The 19,185-nt window shown below is 36.0% G+C and overlaps 2 protein-coding genes across 2 annotated transcripts in view; one reads left to right on the plus strand and one right to left on the minus strand.

Moving 5' to 3' along the window:
* Nucleotides 1–253: 253 nt before the first annotated feature.
* LOC107154877 (antigen WC1.1-like) overlaps nt 254–19,185 on the plus strand; it is a 41,233-nt gene continuing 22,301 nt past the window's right edge. Inside the window, exons 1-5 of the mRNA XM_048787560.1 lie at nt 254–328; nt 2,937–2,979; nt 4,299–4,607; nt 4,699–5,016; nt 19,024–19,116. Coding sequence (XP_048643517.1) covers nt 254–328; nt 2,937–2,979; nt 4,299–4,607; nt 4,699–5,016; nt 19,024–19,116 — 838 coding nt within the window. The remainder of the gene's footprint in view (nt 329–2,936; nt 2,980–4,298; nt 4,608–4,698; nt 5,017–19,023; nt 19,117–19,185) is intronic.
* On the minus strand, nt 16,348–18,443 carry LOC107154915 (F-box-like/WD repeat-containing protein TBL1XR1). The gene is given in 1 exon segment (XM_048787569.1): nt 16,348–18,443. A coding segment is annotated over 1 exon segment (1,545 nt). The 5' UTR covers nt 18,178–18,443; the 3' UTR covers nt 16,348–16,632.

Genomic DNA, 19,185 nt, shown 5'->3' on the forward strand with positions numbered 1-19,185 from the left:
TGCCTAAAATATCCCTGGAAATAGGAACTTTCAGCTTTCTACTTTGTTTTTGCCTCATATGATCATTCTACCTTATTTGTTCCTCTTATTCTGTCTTACAGCTTTGCAGTTTCTCTGTTCAACTTATAAATTTTAGACAAATTATTGGTTGAACCTCAGACTCTCTATTCTTACTTACCTATACTGCTTCCCCAGATGTGCCTTCTAAAGAACATTGTAGGTTCTTTCTCTGTGCCTTCTTTGTCTCATAATAATGGGTTTTGAAACTCTAGATATTATGTCAGAGCCCAAGACATCTTTCTCTGTAGATTTCATACAAGATATCTCTGTAAGTTCAGGCATGTTGTTATAGACAGCATAGAATGTAGGGAAATCTTTCTGTGGTTATTTTTCCAGTATTGTTTTTAGTGTTTGGACCAAGGGAATATGACAGCAACCTGTGCTGAGGTCCTTCAAGGCACTTTTTCCACTACATTTGAATTATTTCTCTCTGGTGTTATTAAGTTGGAGATTGTCCTAGAGCAGGATTATGCCTACTTATAATTGATTCATCAGCTGTGGATTTCTATCTTCCCTATTCATTAAGTTGAAATATCCATGAAGCTTCAGCAGGAAGGACTAGGTCATGGCTTCATTAAGGTGTAACTTCTCTAGATTGGCTGAAGTTATAGCTCAGTGGCAAAGCACATACCCAATATGTTCAAGGTTCTTTGCCTGATCACCACCATAACTCAGAAAGAAGAAAACAGCAATAAACACAACATAAAACTAAGCCAGACAGGCATAGTGGTGCACACCTATAACCCCAGCAGCTAATGTGGCTTAGGCAGGAGTATTGCAAGTTCAAAGCCAGCCTCATCAATTTAGAGAGGCCCTAAGCAATTCAGTGAGACCTTGTCTCTAAAGAAAATACCAAAAGAATGGCTGGAGATGTAGCTCAGTGGTTAAGTTTTCTTGGGTTTAATCCCCAGAAATAAATAAATAAATAAATAGATAAATAAACAAACAAGCTATAGAAATATAGTAATAATCAATTACACTCAACAACAACTAAAACAGCAGTAACAATAGATAAAGGGAAGAACAAACATAAAATGAACAAGACAAACAAAAATTACTAAAAGGAAATTAATTTAAAAAAAAACATTGAAGATGGAAAATAAAAGGGAAGGAAGAAGTGGAATAAAAAAAGAAGAAAAATATTTGTTAAAAAAAAGGCAGGGGGGATTAACCAGGCATGGTGGAACTGGCCTGTAATCTGGAGGCTGAGGCAGGAGGACTAAAAGTTCAACACCAGTGTCAGAAACTTAGTGAGACCCTAAGCAACTTAGTGAGATCCCTTCTCAACATAAATAAATATATAAAATTTAAAAGATCTGGGGATGTGGTTCAAAGGTAAAGTACCTCTGGATTCAATCACCAGCACAATTAAGAGAAAGGAGGAGAGGAATAAGAAAGAAGATGGAAAAAAAATCCATTTGAAAAATTAAAAAACAAATTAATTAAGTACTAGTAAAGGAAATATAATAAAGCCAACGAAAAATATGTGTCAAAAATTTCTCCCAGCCAAAGTATTTGCATTGGAGACACATTTTCAAAGTCATCTAACTTGTGAATCCACCAGATATGTGAGGGTCAGTTGGCTAAAAAGAAACCAGTTGCACTTCCTTTCTCTTGCTATTAAACATGCTGGGATTGGGGCAGTATTTTGGCTATACTGCACTCCTCACTTCCTGTCAAGGAGGTTAAAAGAATATTGACAAAGCAGCCCATAATATCCCTGCAGGTGTTTTGTTATCAAAAGTCAAGTCAGCCCTTCCTTACCATAAACTCCTAGTTTTGAAAAATAGCAACTCCTAAAAAAAAAGTCCAAGTATAGATTCAATTTGTTTGGAGGGAAAAGTAATATTCTATGGTTACCACTGTCAACTGAGCAATGTCAATATCTGACATGATCTTTTTGGGGGGAACTTGCTCAATCTACCTAAAGTGAGTCAAGTTTTGACATTACATATTGAATCTGAACTCTGAAGCATAAAATTACTAGTGAAATATTTTGAGGCAAACAATGGTCCATTCATTTTCTAGTCTCAATGACCAACCATATGATTATGATTTCTCCTGGATTCATGGCTGTCACCTGAGGTTTCTGATGATCTCATCCCAGTTCCTTACTCCATCCCCTGTGCACTGATTGTTCCACATCTCAGACAATTGGTACTCAAGTGTATGTGCTTTTTAGTAAACCAACCAGATGCTGGCCCATTACATTGACACATAGAAATCACTCAGAAAAGACACTTTTAGCTACTTAAAGTAGGAAACTTAACATTTCTAGAATTGTGTTATCAGATCTTATGAAGAACTCTGAAAATAAGTTTAACTCTGATAGCAATTATATAATAACGTCTACATGAGGCATCTAATTAGATTATGTTGTGTTTAATCTCATTTCTTGTTTTTACACAATTAATTCTCCTAGTTGTTTTGGTAGGAATTGAAACATAACTGCTGCACTGGTAGAAACAACTCCATGTCTACACAGCAAGCTCTGCAATCCAAAAGTGGGTCTACTGATTGGTTGGGAAAGGAGTACCACATGACAAGAAGACCCTTCTCATTTTCATCATAAATATAACCATTGGCATGATTCTTTCTCCTCAGGGACTCCACAGCTCCATCTGGTGGATGGGGGTAGCCGCTGTGCAGGCAGAGTGGAGATCTTTCACCAGCATTTTTGGGGCACTGTTTGTCAAAATGGCTGGGACCTGAACGATGCTCACGTGGTGTGCAGACAAATGGGCTGTGGAGTGGCCCTCGATGCCACACACTTTATACAGTTTGGGGAGGGATCAGGGCCCATTTGGCTGGAGAAACTGAAGTGCACAGGAGAGGAGGACTAAATATGGAAGTGCCCTTCTCACGCCTGGGGGCAGCACTACTGCACTCATCAGTTGGACGCAGGTGTCATCTGCTCAGGTATTCTCCACTGCCTAAGAGAATGGAAAGAACCAAAAGTGTGTATCTGATCCTGGGGAAATAAGAGACAAATGAACCCCAGAGGACTACGAGGTCCCCATGAACCCTAAGTTCTCTAAATAGCAGTGAATGGTGGGCGATCAGAAGCATTTTTACCCATATTAGGTAAATTCCATTTTGATAACTTACTTTGAGAAGAAAAATTACTGAACATGTTATTCCAGAGAAAGGATTTCTTTCTTCAGGACATAAACTTACTATTACATTATAATTCCATATTTGTAGTCAGATACCTCCCCAAATGTCTGAACCCATACTCAAAATCATTTCAGGATCAACTTTAATAGACATCTAATGGCTTCTTGGAACTCCACTTAGTAAAAAAAAATCCCTCAAAACAAAACAAAAAGACAAATAAGCATGCTCAAATCTCTTAATAACTTCTGATTCTACTTCTTTTTTTGGGGGGAGGGTGATACCAGGGATTGAACTCAGGGGCACTCAACCAAGAGCCACATCCCCAATCCTTTTTTGTATTTTATTTAGAGACAGGATCTCACTGAGTTGCTTACAGACTGGCTTTCAACTTATGATCCTCCTGCCTCAGCCTCCAAAGGCTCTGGGATTATAGACATGGGCCTCCACACCTGGCTGATCCTACTTATAAATTCTCTTTCTGTCTTCTTTAATGGGAAGGCTGATATAAAGAACCCAGATTATCTTAGTCACAATAAATTACTTTCTATCTCTGTCTCACACTGTTTACTGGGCTCTTTCCTCATCTCCAAATAGGAAATTAATATAAATTGTCAATTTTTTTATTAAATTTTGAATTTTTTTATTCTTTAACAGATGTTTACTTAATTGGAATTATTACCTGTGAACTGAAAGTTTCTGAGGATAAAAGAGTGAAAACTTAATCCTAGTCTTTTTTCTACACTGAGTTCAAATTTAATGGATAGATATATAGCTTATTAAATAGGAGGTAGACTGACATAGACAGACAGACATACAAACTCAAGATTAGGTATATTTTAATACAAGAATAATATGTCCATATAAAAGAAAATACATACACATAATATATATATATATATATATTTTAATTTCTTGAGTCATCCATTTAGAACCAACCTTACAAAATTTCTTCTCCTATAGTTGTCTTCAGACATTTGCTCATAGAATTCCCACTTCAACACTTGAATCTATTCTCCACATCCCATTCCTGAGAAAAGAAAAAATTTCACAGAATTTCCTGTGACATGTAGTTCCCAATTCCAACCCTAGATACTCATTGCACTAGTTATTTTCTTCCAAAGGATTTGTGCGTTTGGATGGAGGAGGTGGACCCTGCTCTGGGAGAGTGGAGGTGAATTCTGGAGGAGGATGGATTCCAGTATCTTATGGAAATTTCACATTACCCACTGCCCAGGTCATCTGTGCAGAGCTGGGGTGTGGCAAGGCAGCATCTTTTCTCTTGGACCTGCCCCTCAGAGAGGCCAGTGAACAGGTCTGGGCTGAAGAGTTCCAGTATAAGGGATGGGAGCCTGGGCTCTGGTTCTGCCCCAGAGTGCCCTGTCCTGCAGGCAGCTGCCACCATAGAGGGGCTGTGCAAGTTGTCTGCTCAGGTGAGACCCACAGCAGGACCTTAACCTTTTTGCACACTCTGTTGTGGTAACAAATGTTAGATGTTACCGGAATCCTGTCTTCTCCTGCCAGAGTACACAGAAGTCAGGCTCATGAAAAATGGCAGCTCTCAGTGTGAGGGTCAAGTGGAGATGAAGACCTTTGGAGGCTGGAGGTCACTCTGTGCCTCCAACTGGAATATGGCCAATGCCAATGTTGTTTGCCGTCAGCTGGGCTGTGGAGTCGCCATCTCCACCCCAAAGGCAGCATATTTTGTGGAAGGAGGTGATGAGATCTGGAGAGACCGATTCGACTGTTCAGGGTCTGAGTCCTTCCTGTGGGATTGCCCTGTGACTGCCCTGGGCATTCCTGCCTGTGCCCATGGAAACACAGCCTCTGTGGTCTGCTCAGGTAAAAAAAGTCAGTGCTGACTGGTACTCAGTTTTCTCCTTGAGTGACATGTCTCTAATAGCAGACAGCATGGAGAGCATACAAGAAAGACATTTCTTGGTGAAATATGGTTCTTCTCAATGATTGTTCATCTTTCAGGCCCTGTCAAGAGTTATTCAGAGGAATTTTTTTGATAGACAAAGGTTATAAGTTTATTATTACCTATATAGCTTAAACACATAGAAGTTTTCTCAAATCTTAAACTTGTACTACAATATTTGCTTCAGATGATTTTATTATATATTTTTATTTGTTCTATCTAGCTATTCATGATAGTAGAATGTATTTTGATATATTATACATACAGGGAGTATAAATTTTCATTCTTCTGGTTGTACAGTTACACCAGTCATGTAATCATATATACGCATAGGATAATAATGTCTGATTCATTCTATTACACTTCCTACTCCTAAACGCCCTTCCCTCCCTTCACTCCTCTCTGTCTAATCCAAAACACATCTATTCTTCCCTAGACCCCTACCCTTTGTTGTGAATTACCATCCTCATATCAGAGAAAAAATTCTGCCTATGATTTTGGGGGATTGGCTTATCTCCCTTAGCATGATAGTCTCCAATTCAATCCATTTACTGATAAATTCCATAGTTTCATTCTTCTTTAAGACTGAGTAATATTCCAGTGTGTATATATACCATATTTTCTGTATCCATTCATCTTTTAAAGGCATCTAGGTTGGTTTCATAGTTTAGCTATTGTGAACTGAGCTTCTATGAACACTGATGTGCCACCTAATTCGAGCATACTGATTTTGAGTCCTTCCTATATACGGTGAGGAATGGGTTAACTGGGTCAAATAGTGGTTCCATCTGTTTTCTGAGGAATCTACATACCACTTTCCATGTCTGCACCAATTTTCAGTCCCACCAACAATGTACAATAGTACTTTTTTCCCCATGTCTCCACCAATGTTTATTGTTACTTGTATTCTTGATAATTTTCATTCCAATTGGAGTGAGAAGAAATCTCTGTATAGTTTTGATTTGCATCTCTCTAACTACTAGAGATGTTAAATATTTTTTATATATTTGTTTGCCAATTGTATTTCTTCATCTGTGAACGGTCTCTTCTGTTCCTCTGCCCATTTATTGATTGAATTATTTGTTGTTGGGGTTTGTTTGTGTGTTAGCAATTTTTGAGTTTTTATATTATTCTGGAAATTAGAGCTCTATCTGAGGTACATGTGGCAAAGACTTTCTCCCATTCTGAAGGCTCTTGCTTCACATTCTTGATTGTTTCCTTTGCTGTGAAGAAGGCTTTTAGTTTGAACCCATCCCATTATTCATTTCTTGATTTTACTTTCTTGTGCTTGTGTCTTGCTAAGGAAATCAGTTCCTAAGCCGACATAGTGAAAATTCGGGCCTACTTTTTTTTTTATTAGGCACAGAGTCTCTTGTCTAATGACTAAGTCCTTGATCCACTTTGAGTTGAGTTTTGAAAAGGATGAGAGATTTAGGTTCAATTAGATTTTTCTACATATGCATTTTCAGTTTTCCCAGAATCATTTATTGAAGAAGGTATCTTTTCTCTAATGTATGTTTTTGGCACCTTTGTCTGGTATGAGATAACTGTATTTATGTAAGTTTGTCTCTGTGTCTTCTACTCAGTACCAATGGTCTTCATGTCTGCTGTGGTTCCAATACCATGCTGTTTTTTGTTACTGTAGCTCTTTAGTATAACTTAAGGTCTGCTATTGGGATACCTCCAGCTTCACTTTTATTGCTAAGGATTGCTTGGCTATTCTAGATCTCTTCTTTTTCAAAATGAACTTCATGACTAATTTTTCTATTTCAATTAAGAATGTCATTGGAATTTTAATGATAAGCATTATATCTATATAGTTCTATTGAGAGTGTGGCCATTTTGACAATGTTAATTTAACTATCCATGAACATGGATGATCTTTCCATCTTATAAGATACTCTTCAATTTTTTTCTTTAGTGTCCTATAATTTTCATCGTAGATGTTTTTCACCTCTTTTGTTAGATTGATTCCAAATATTTTAATATTTGCTATTGCAAATGGTGTAGTTTTCCTAATCTCTTTCAGTGAATTCATCACTGAAGCACAGAAATGCAATTGATATATTTGTTTTAGAAGTTTTCTAGAGGATCTTCTAAACATGGGATCATATCATCAACAAATAAGGATAGTTTGAGTTCTTCTTTTCTTTTTTTTAATCTATTTAATTTCTTTCTTCTGTAAAATTGCTCTAGCTAGAATTTCAAGGATTATGTCCAAGAGAAATGGTGAAACAGGACATTTTTGTCTTCTTCCAGTTCTCGGAGGGAATGCTGTCATTTTTTCTGAATTTAGAATGATGTTGGCCTTGAATTTAGCATATATAGTTTTTACAATGTTGAGATATGCTCTTGCTATCCCTAGTTTTTCTAGTGTTTTGAATATGAAGGGAGTTGTGTCTTGTGAAGTGCTTTTTCTTAATCTATGTTGCACTGTTTTTAATATGTCTTTGTATTCAATTTTCCAGAAATTTATTGAGAATTTTTTTGTCTGTGATCATCAGGGATATTGGTCTGAAGTTTTCTCTCTTGGATGTGTTTTTGTCTAGTTTTAATATCAGGGTGATACTAGCCTCATAGAATAAGTTTGGAAGGTTCTCTCCTTTTCTATTTCATGGACTAATTTAAGGAGTAATGGTGTTGATTCTTCTTTGAAGTTCTTATAGAACTCCTCTGAAACTGTCTGGTCCTGGGCTTTTCTTTGTTAGTAGGCATCTTCTATTTCATTGCTTGAAACTTATCTGTTTAAATTGTGTATGTCCTCCTAATTCAGTTGGGATAGGTTGTGTGTCTCTAGAAATTCGGTGATGTCTTCAAGATTTTCTATTTTATTGGAGTATAAATTTTCAAAATAATTTCTGAATATCATCTACATTTCAGTAGTGTCTGCTGTGATATTTCCTTTTTCATCACAAATTTTAGCAATTTGAGTTTTCATTCTCTTAGTGGCCTAAAATTTATCAATCTTATTGATTTTTTTCAAAGAGTCAACTCTTTGGTTTTTTGATTTTTATTTTCATTGTTCCTTTGGTTTCAATTTCATTGATTTTAGCTCTGATTTTAATTATTTGCTGTCTTCTGCTGTGTTTAGTGTTGATTTGTTCTTCTTCTTCTAGGGCTTTGAGATGTAATGTTAGGCTATTTATTTGTTGAATTTCTATTATTTTAGTGAATAAATTCAATTCAATGAACTTTCCTCTTAGTGCTGCCTTCTTAGCACTCCCAGAGATTTTGATATGTTGCAACATTATTTTCATTTACCCCTAAGCATTTTTTTTGTTTAATCCTTGATTTCTTCTGCTATTCATTGGTCATTTAATAGTGTATTATTTAGTCTCCAGGTGTTAGAATAGCTTCTATTTTTTTTATTTTATCATTGATTTCTAATTTCATTTCATTATGATCTTATAGAATGAAAGGCATTATCTCCATTTTTTTTGTATTTGCTATGAATTGCTTTATGACCTAAGATATGGTCTATTCTAGAGAAGGGCTGTGCTGCTAAGAAGAAAGTGTATTTGATTATTGATGGATGCACTCCTTTATATGTCTGTTAAGTCTAAGCTATTGGTTGTATTATTAATTCTATAGTTGATTTATTTAGTTTTTGTTTGGAGGATCTATGCAATGGTAAGAGAGTTATGTTAAAGTCACCCATTATTATTGTATTTTGATCTATCTGATTCTTAAAATTGAGAAGGGTTTTTTCATGTACATATGTGCTCCATTTTGGGGGGAATAAACATTTACAATTGCTAGGTTTTGCTGATATATCATTCCCTTCTTTGTCCTATCTGATTAACTCTGACTATCTGATATGAGGATAGAAATCTATCTGATATGAGGATAGAAATCCCTGCTTGTTTACATGATCCATGTGAGGGATATGATTTTTCCCATCCTTTCACCTTCAGTCTGTGAATGTCGTTGCCTATAAGGTGAGTCTCTTGGAAAGGGCATATTGTTGGGTCTTCTTTTTTTTTCATCCAATGTGCCAGTCTGTGTCTTTTGATTGATAAGTTTAGGCCATTAATATTATTGAGATATGATTTGTATTTCTAGTCATTTTGATTTATTTCTGGCTTTTAATTTGATTTAGTTTATCCTTTGATTGAATATTCCTTTAGTGTGGTTCCTCCCTTTGCTGATTTTCAGTCTTAATTTTTTTTCTTAATGGAACATTTTGCTGAGAATGTTCTGTAGTGCAGGCTTTCTAGTTGTGGATGCTTTTAACTTTTGTTTATCATGGAAGGTTTTTATTTCATCTTCAAATCTGATGCTTAATTTTGCTGGGTATTTTATCTTTAGTTGACATCCATTTTCTTTGAAGGCTTGATATCTATTATTCCAAGACATCTTAGATTTGAGAGAGTCTGGGTTGAGAAATCAGCTGAGATGCAAGTTGTTTTCCCACTAAATGTAATCTGACACTTTTTTCTAGCAGCTTTTAAAATGCTATCCTCATTCTATATGTTGGGCATCTTCATTATAAAGTGCCTTGGTGTAGGTCTGTTGTAATTTTGCATATTTTGTATATTTGGGGTCCTATAAGTATTTGATTTTCCATTTCATTCTTTAGGTTTGAGAAGTTTTTTTGATATTATTTCATTAAAAAGGTTGTTCCTTCCTTTGGTTTGTATTTGTGCCTTCATCTATCCCAATAAATATTAAATTTGGTCTGTTTTGTTATCTCATATTTCTTACAAGTTCTGTTAATTGTCTCTTAACATCTTTTCTCCATGGTCAACTTTATTTACAAGATTATATATTTTGTCTTCATTGCCTGAAATTCTGTCTTCTAAAAGTTCTAGACTGTTGATCATGCTTTCCATTGAAATTTTAATTTGGATAATTTTTTCCTTCATTTTGAAATTATCTACTTGATTTCTTTTCAGGATCCCTATCTTTTTATTGAAGTGATCTTTCACCTCCTGATTTTTTTCTCTGATTTCACACCTTACATCATCCTTTATCTTGCAGATCAGTTTAACTGTGTACATTCTAAATATCTCTTCTGAAACTTCTTCCACTGTGGTGTCAATGGATTCTATTATTGGGGCATTTTGGTTTGTTTGGGGTGCTTTGCTCCCTTATTTTTTCATATTGTTTATCTCTACCCAAATAGCAGTGTAGATATAGGCAGTACATCTTCTACCCTGTAGATCTGTAGTGTCCTTGAAGGTTTCAAGTACTTTGTTATTAAGGGGGATACAAATAATAACAGTAACCAATGTAAAAAATATACAGCCTTAAGCCAAATAGCTCCTACTAAAACATCTATAGTTTTTTCAAAATAAACAGAAATTATTTGTTCAGTTATTGCCTACAATAAAAACAATAAGTTTTCAAAATGGTTTACAATTTCAAATGATGAACAAAGAGCAAACAGAAGTGGTGTAGGATGTGATGATTATGAGGATAGAGGAGTGATGATAGAAGTAATAAAGGAAGAATATGAAAGAGGGAATAATAGAGATTGGCTGTTAGCAGGAGAAAAGAGAGAAAGAGAATCAATGAAAACAGATAAGCAAGAGAATATATATATATATATATATATATATATATATNTATATATATATATACATACATACATATATGTGTATATATATTTTTTAAAAAATTTAAAAGAAAAAGGAAACTGTAAAAATAAAAGAAATCAAAACAAAACTGAAATATAATTATCAGACATCCTAGTCCTCAATAAATTGATGTATGAAAAATAATTGGTTTCCAAAATTGTGGAAATGTGAGAGAAAAGAGATCCTGATAAAAAGTTGAAAAATTGTTTCCATTGAAGTTCAACAGATTCTCAGCTTCCCTTCTCAGCAGTTAGGTAGGTTTGTCTGGAGTATGATGCTTGCTCCACCTTCAGGGTGGGGTTGCTAGGGTAAGAGGGTTAATCCTGGAGGTAGAACTCCTGAAGGCAGGGTTTGGGTGTAGGTATGCTCCAGTTCTTTAGCTGAATGCCAATTGGTCTGGAGATTTAAAATCACAACACCTCCAGGGCCCAGTAATTACTAATCCATGCTGGAAGGCTGCACCTGGGAATTTCCTTTGGGTTCCACCCATGTGATCTAGGAGCCAGTTCTTAGCCTCCTACTTTGCCTGTGGACCCCATGATTCCTGGTCTCTGATTCTGTTTCAAACAATCTCTTCCTTCCCTGCCCTATCAAATTCTCAGTCAGGTGTTTTTCTCCCTCACAGTCCTGCAAGAAGCTGGATTGGAAGGGAGAGGGGGAAGCCTGTTGAGTTTCCACAAGCAGTGATCCCTATGTAAATCTCTCTCTAAGCTTGATTTTCTCCTGGTCACTTAGGCACACTCTCTGTCATGCAGTATGGCTTTGCTTTTCTTGTTTTTCAAGACAAAGGCAGTCTGCCAGAAATAGGCTCCCCCAGCTCCCACTCCCTGCACTTCAGCTGCAAAATGGTTCCTTCTGCTGTCTTCTGCACACCATCCCTGGCAGAGATGCAGTTTCTTTCCCATATAAGGATATTGTGCAGAGTCCGTGACTGTTTAGTTGGGCAGCAACTTTGATCTCTAAACTCTCTGTACCATTACATGCTTCAGCCCTCCTGATAATGGAGACTCATTCAATTCCCTTATTGCTTTACAGCATTCATGTACTGACCATTCTGGTTTGTGCCTCTAGCCACTACCATGGCTGTAGAGCTAGGAATTTCTTCTTTATCTTATTGTATTCTATCTCCTGAGTCCCCGATCTGTTTTGAGTATCCAGTATTAAATTCCAGTTAATTCCACTCAAATTTTTGCTCTTTCATCCACTTGGCTGAAAAGATGCTTGCCTGCTTTTATTGGTTTCATGCCACAGATCTGACAGTGAAGTAACCCCTCTATCCCACCATTATCTTAGTGTCCTCTCAGAGGAATTGTTCTTTAGAAGCATTATTACCTAATGCAATTCATAGAGAACAATGTATAGCAATGAATGACAGCTCTGTCAAGTACTTTAACCTGGATCATCAAAGAGCATCAGTAGCTCCCAGAAGTGGTGTGCTCATCCCTCCCATCATTGTGACCTCCTCACCTCTAAAGAAGACCACTAACTGTTGCCAAAGAATATTTTTGTCATGTTTTAATATTTATATAAAAGGATTCAGAATGTTCTCTTTTTGTGTTTATTTGGACATAAAATGATGCTTATTATTGTTATTGTTTGCAGCCGGGTTTCATTTAATTTTACTGCTGTAGAGACTTTTGCAAATGACCACATGATAATGTGTTGATTCTTTCAACTCCTGGAGATTTGACAGTTCCTGACTTCCCAAATAATGATCCTAAAAACTACCAGGACAATAGCTTTTGGTGCACATATGTATATATTTATATTAAGTTTTTAACCCTTGTCCTTTTACTTTCACTCTCTTAAAATGGTATTAATTCAGGGCCCAAATACTCATTCTTAATGAAGTACAGATTATGAACCATTCTTGAAACTTAGTGGTCTTATATTCTTTTAAATAGAACTTTTCTACAATATAATCATAAAAATATTCTTAAAAAACATCTTATACATGTTTAATTACTTTTCTTTCACATATACCTGCAGTCTTCCTGGGATTGGTATTATATATGCTGTGTGTGGTATGAAAAATAGTTTCACATTATTCCTTTGGGGTTTTTTATGCAGAATCATTACTAAAAAGCTTTTTCCCCACTACTGAGTCACCTTGGAAATAAAAAACATGCAGATATTTCTTAATCTTTTTCTATATTCTGTTCTGTTTCATTCTGTCATTTTCTAACCTAGTAGCTGTGCTTACCTACATAATTATTTATAAGTTTATAGTATGTCTGAGTAACTTTCTAAAGTAACTCCTCTAACTGTGTTGTTTTTCTTGCCCAATCTGTTGGTCATACTTGATCTATGACTTCATATAAATTTAGAAACGACTTGATACATTTAACAAAAAAAAATCATGATGATTTTAGATTGATATTGGCTTTGGCCTATACACATGAATATACATGACTTACAGGATACACTTTTAATGTCTCTGAAATTTACACATAATTTTTTCTAGGTTTATTCCTAGGTGTTTTATGTTTTTAATGCTGTTAGTATTTCTCTTAGCAAAATTTCCTAAGAATAAATTCCACTTGTTTTCTATGTTGTTAATTTTTTGTTGTTTTTTAAGATATACATAAAAGTAAAGTGTACTTGGACATATTTATACAAACATGGAGTATATCTTATTCTAATTGGGATCCAAGTATTGTGGTTGTACATGATGTGGAGGCTCATTATGATGTATTCATATATGTACATAAGAAAGTTGTGTCAGATTCATTCCACTATCTTCCTATTCCTAGTACATTGGGGTTTTATGGGTTGTTTTTTCTTTTTTCTTTCATTCATTCTTTCCTTTCTTTTCTTTTTTTAGAAAGAGAATTCTGAAAAAGCTTCAAAAATAGTATAAAATGTCCAGATAACCCTACCTCAGGTTCCACAATGCTACTATTGTCCTATATTCTCCCACCTCTTCTGCTACATTTATCCCTGAGTATATAATCTTTCTGACTGATTAGTTAAGAGTAGATGGATAATATTATCTTCCCTTTACTTCTGAAATACTTTCAATAATTTTATACATAACCACATTACAGTAGCCAAATAACATAAGTCAATCTTATTATAATACTATTATATAGTACATTAGTCTTGATCAGATTATTATTAATTTTTCTAAGTATGATATTAACAGTAATGTGCTGCACTCTAGTTCTTGTATTTATATAATCTTCTTTACTATGAAACTCTTGGAATTTGTCTTTGTATTTATTTGACATTGCTTTTTTAAGAATATAAGCCAATAATTTTATAAAAACTCCCCATTTTGATCTGTGGCAATAAGCAAAAAAATTAAGTACTAAGAGAACATGTAAATTCTACATAAATGAAAATTGCCTTTGACATTTTTACAAAGTAGAAATTTAAACTATATATGTTAGAAAAATTAATCACAGAACACAAGTCTTCCTTAACTTTTGCACATGAATTTTTATACCATATTGCACAGAGATAGTGCTATGAGTATGTCCTACAGCCTGTAGCAATCACCACTCTCCATTCCAGTGGACTCACTTGGCTTCCACATATGATAGAGAACAACATAGTCCTTGTTTTTCTGTGTCTGGGTTATTTAACATAGCATAAGTTCCTCCAATTACATCCATTTTGCTAAAAAAGACAGGATTTCATCTTTCTTTATGGCTATGTATATACCACAATTTCTTAATGAATTAATCTTTCAGTGGCACCTGGGTTGATTCCATTCCTTAGCTATAGTGAATAATGCTACAACGAACATGGGAATGTAAAATTGCTCGGTTTCACAGTAATTGTAATGGTCCTGGCTTCTATTGCTGCATGATACATCCTCCAAATAAATAAATAAGCAACACAAATGAAAAATATATTTCATTTTCTCATGATATCCTGACTCATAAATTTGGGAATGGCTCTTGGCAGGTATGTCTGGGAAATATTATAAGGTTGCACTTGAATCTCATCTGGAGCTGAGGTCACTTGAAGGCTTGACCAAGCTGTGAATCCAAGGAAGTTAATTCACATAGCTGGCAGCTTGAAGTTCAGCTGAGGGTGCTGACAAAACCACCTGCATGCTCTCTCCCACATGATAGTCTCTGTACAGTAGACTTCCCATAAAGCAAAATCCTAAAGAGGAGGAGGCATGACTTTATAAGAAAAGTTCCTGAGTCAAGCCCTGTTGGCTTCACCACATTCTGTTGCTTATAGACAACTTGCTATGGTCAGACCAGATTCTAGTAATGAACTCCACAGGTCACTGTATATAGCATCACAGATTTTGCAGATATTTTTTTAAAGTATATTTGTTTTTAATATCTCACTTTGTGTTATGCTTTTAGCACTATCAATAATGGTCTTAAAGACCTAAAACTTATAGTATATAAAGGAATTACCATTTATGTTCTCTCACCATGTCTCTCATTTTCCTGTTTATATTTTCTATCCTCATCTTTCTGTGCTTAATGTATTTTCTTATGTTCTTATACTTTGCTATTTTTATTCTGTGGTAATCTACTGTTTTTATATTCATCTTCTGGGTTCTGATTTTTAGTTGCCAATTTTTTAATTCTCAAATTTTTATTAGATTTTTGTGATCATTCTCTGCCAAGATGCACATCATGCCATTTAATAGAACATTTAATCATGATTTTTTAGATTGCTTATAAGGAAACACCAATACTAATATGTAAACATCTTTCCCAATTTTTCACCTTTTTATTCTTTGTTCTCTCTCTAAACTCCATTTCATGTGGTATTTTTGACCAACATTGTATTTGAAAAACCTTTATTTTTTTTTATTTTTATTTATTTTTTTTAAACAACAACAGAGGTCAACCAGATGTGAACCTCTAGCAATAAAAGCAGGATTTCAAGTGCCAGATACTCAGCATATTAGGTTTCCTACATAAGTCACAGGGTAATAAGTTCTAAATTATCTCTAATGTGATCCAAAACCCTAAAAACAGCTGGCACAAAACCATCATGAATGACTGCCTCTCTGGATGTAAATCTTAAAAAATATTATTACAGTATTATAGTCCCCACTATCAACAACTGGGGTACATATAACAATGTATTGTGAAAATTAAGTGTATTTATTCTCTTTACCTATAGCAAATGCTACTCTACCTTAGTAAAACCAAGACTTGCTTCAATCAATGCTGTTTTGTAAAAATAGCAAAACAACAAATGCTGCAAATCAAAGCTGCATTAACTTGGGTTAAATCAGTTTCCACTTAAACACAGAACACAGGTTAAAATTTTAGCAGTAAAGGCCTCAAAATAATTGACAGAAATAATGTTGTAAATTTGCTAAGCTTGATAATAAACAATTCCTTAATTAAAATCTGTAAGATATAAATTTGACAACTATTCTCTTTCAAATTGACACTCCTAGATTTTTATGTTAATCATGACAAACCCTGTTAATCATACACATAAACATGGCCTCATGCTAACATTTGTCTGTATATTTTACTTTTAGTTGCATGAGCACAAGAGATTTGATGCCTGTTATCTTTAAGAAAACACTTGACATAAACAGAGTAAAAGACATGATAGAGTAGTGATTACTGGAAAAAAAAGAATATAATCCATGGTGTCTGCTGATTCAAAGGGGGAGACAAGGCTGTCATTAGTATCCAAAAACTGGTACATGTATGTATGGTCTGCTTTTATAACGTATATCTCTTTCTTCTGTTTTTCATATCCAAACTTCTAAATGCTATTTTAGGGGCACAGCAGATTAGATTCCAGCACTTGGTGAACAGAATTCACAAGCTGTGACAAAACTCTGTCATCTTCAGGGTGCAATTTTGTTTATATACACTGTATGTATATATTTCTTTTAGATTTGGCTGTAGTGGACTGGCCATGGTCCAAGTGGGACTATAGCAGTACGTGGGTCAGGGACAATCATTTTGGCTATGTACACATTCATAGTCAGTCCATGGCTTCCAACTAGTAGCGCTATTTCCGAAGGTCTAATACACAAACTGAACCATCTGATGCACTGGCTCCAACTTTGTCTCCTGCTGCATTCCAGCAAACTTCAAAAATTCCACCTGTTCCCCTATAGCTGTGAACTAGAGCACCTGTCTGTGTGTTCCAGATGTGCACACATTTGTCAAAAGAACCACTTGCCAGATACCTGCCATCAGGACTGAAAGCTACACTGTACACAGGCTCTTGGTGTTTTGTCAAAGTATGGATGCAAATTCCTCGGTCTACATCCCATAACCTAACAGTAGAATCGAAGGATGCACTTGCTAACATAAGGTTGGCATTTGGATTATTTGTCCCTGGTCCTGTTGGACTCCATTTAATAGTATAAATTTCTTTATTATGTGCTTGCAAATCATGGACACAATTGTCTTGTTTCATACTCCATATCTTCAAAGTCATGTCATCAGAACAGGAGGCCAGGAGATTGCCAGTTGGGTCCCATTTGATAGCATTTACTTCATTCGTATGTCCCTGGAATGTTTTAATAGGTCTGTCTTGTCCTAATTTGCAGACGTGAATGCACATATCTGTACTACAAGAAGCAAAGGTATTGTTGCTTTGCCAGTCAACATCCAATGCCGGTGCTGAATGAAAAGGAAACTGTTGCTTGGCTTCACCAGTATGTGCATCCCAAATAATTGTAGTCTTATCTACTCCAGCACTCAGGATGAAATTTCCTTTTTTATTCCATTTTAATGCAAATATAGGGCTTTTATGCTGCCCTAAGGTGCTAGCAAGATTACCATCTTTAGTCCATATTCTGGCAAATCCATCATATGAACCAGTTGCTAGAAGTGTACCTTCACTATTCCAATCTAGAGATGTCACATCTTTGTTGCTTGGAACATCTTGCCCTCCTTCTCGTATACAATGTCTAAGTACTAATTGTGTGGAGCCACTAGTGCTATTTTCACTAAGATTCCATATTCTTGCTGTTGAGTCACCAGCCCCTGATGCTAGGAGATCACTAACAGGGTTCCAGGCACAGATAAAAACTTCTGATTCATGGCCCCGTAACACGACTGCTTTATTAGGAGGGATTTCAACATCTCCATCCACTTCCATCATATCAGTATGATTATTTGCTATAGTATGTGCTCCATTCTCCTCCCCATTTGCTGTGTTTTCTCCATTTTTTGCAGATCCTTGTTAGTTGGTGGCAGCTGCAGCAGCTGCAGCAGCTGCTGCCTGTTGCTGTGCAAGCTTATCTCTATAAGCTTGTTGTCTTGTTTGTACTACATCAGACATTATGGCATCGATCAGGGACAGAGACTCTATGGGTCGACCATCAAACAAGGTACCATCCTCGTTAATACTAACTTCTGCCTCTACATACTGTAGACCTTTCTGGATGATTGAAATCAATGCAGCAGGTGGGACGAGTGCACCATTTATATTAGACTGACTTATATGGCTTTCTATACCAAAGGTAAATGCTGAATGAGAAAACCCTGACTCTTGCAAGTATCTATATACCAAGAAGTTGACCTCATCACTGCTTATACTCATCTTTATTCCCACTTAAACCATGAGGTCACAACACAGGATATAACCCATTGGCAGTGCATTGATGTAGGGATGCGCAACTGAAGATCCGGTATCACCGATCACAAGAAGCTGTTGCTGATTCTGGAAACGGTGGCCTCCAACACCGCTCCCCCCTCCCGGGAATGGAGGCACAAGGAAATTCCCCTCCTCGCCGCGCCACCGCCTCCAACCACCCCCAAAATAACCCCTCCGGGGGGTGAGAGGCAATTATAACCCCGGCGAGCGGAGGGCGCCTGAAAAACCTTTAAAAATGATTTTATTTAGCCTTTTCCAGGTACTTTATTTAAGATAAAACACCTTATACAAAAATAATTGAAGTTTTAAGAAACTGAGCATCATCCTTATGATAAAATTCTTTTAGTTTACAAAATATAACACGAGTTTCCTGGTTCTTTAACATGATTCCTCCTCTTTAGTCCAACCTAAATTATATTTGTGTACTCCCAAGGTAATCTGGCAAACATGCTGAGATTTTCAGTCTCACCTTCACCTCTGAATGGATAAATGCCTCCAGAGGAAAATAGCTGATCTAGTTTTCACTTTTCTCTGAACATGACTCTAAAAGTCTTGCTGTCCTAGGAGCTATGCAATGCTCTTAAGAAGCACTGACATAGTCCCATTTTCCCAAAGTCATTCCTAGTGCTTGACATAAAGCACAATAGTCAGTCAGAGTCAGAGGAAGAAATCTCCATTAAGAGATCAGCTCTGAAGACAGAAAACTACTGATCATTTGCACAGCTTTCAGACACCATCACTAGATTATTGTCTAGTTTAATTCAGCTTCCTTTTCTCTAACCCCTTTGATAGGAAACCATGCCCAGCTGCTGCCCCAATGCAACAACTCCTGGTCTGACCCAGCAGGCTCTGCAGCCTCAGAGGGCCACACTGCCAATTGCTCAGGTGAGCAACACATTTACACAGCCTTCCCATTCCCTGTGTAAATGCCCACTGACATGACCCTGTCTCTCC

This window comes from Marmota marmota, unplaced genomic scaffold, assembly GCF_001458135.2.
Source record: "Marmota marmota marmota unplaced genomic scaffold, marMar, whole genome shotgun sequence".
NCBI classification, from domain to species: Eukaryota; Metazoa; Chordata; class Mammalia; order Rodentia; family Sciuridae; genus Marmota; species Marmota marmota.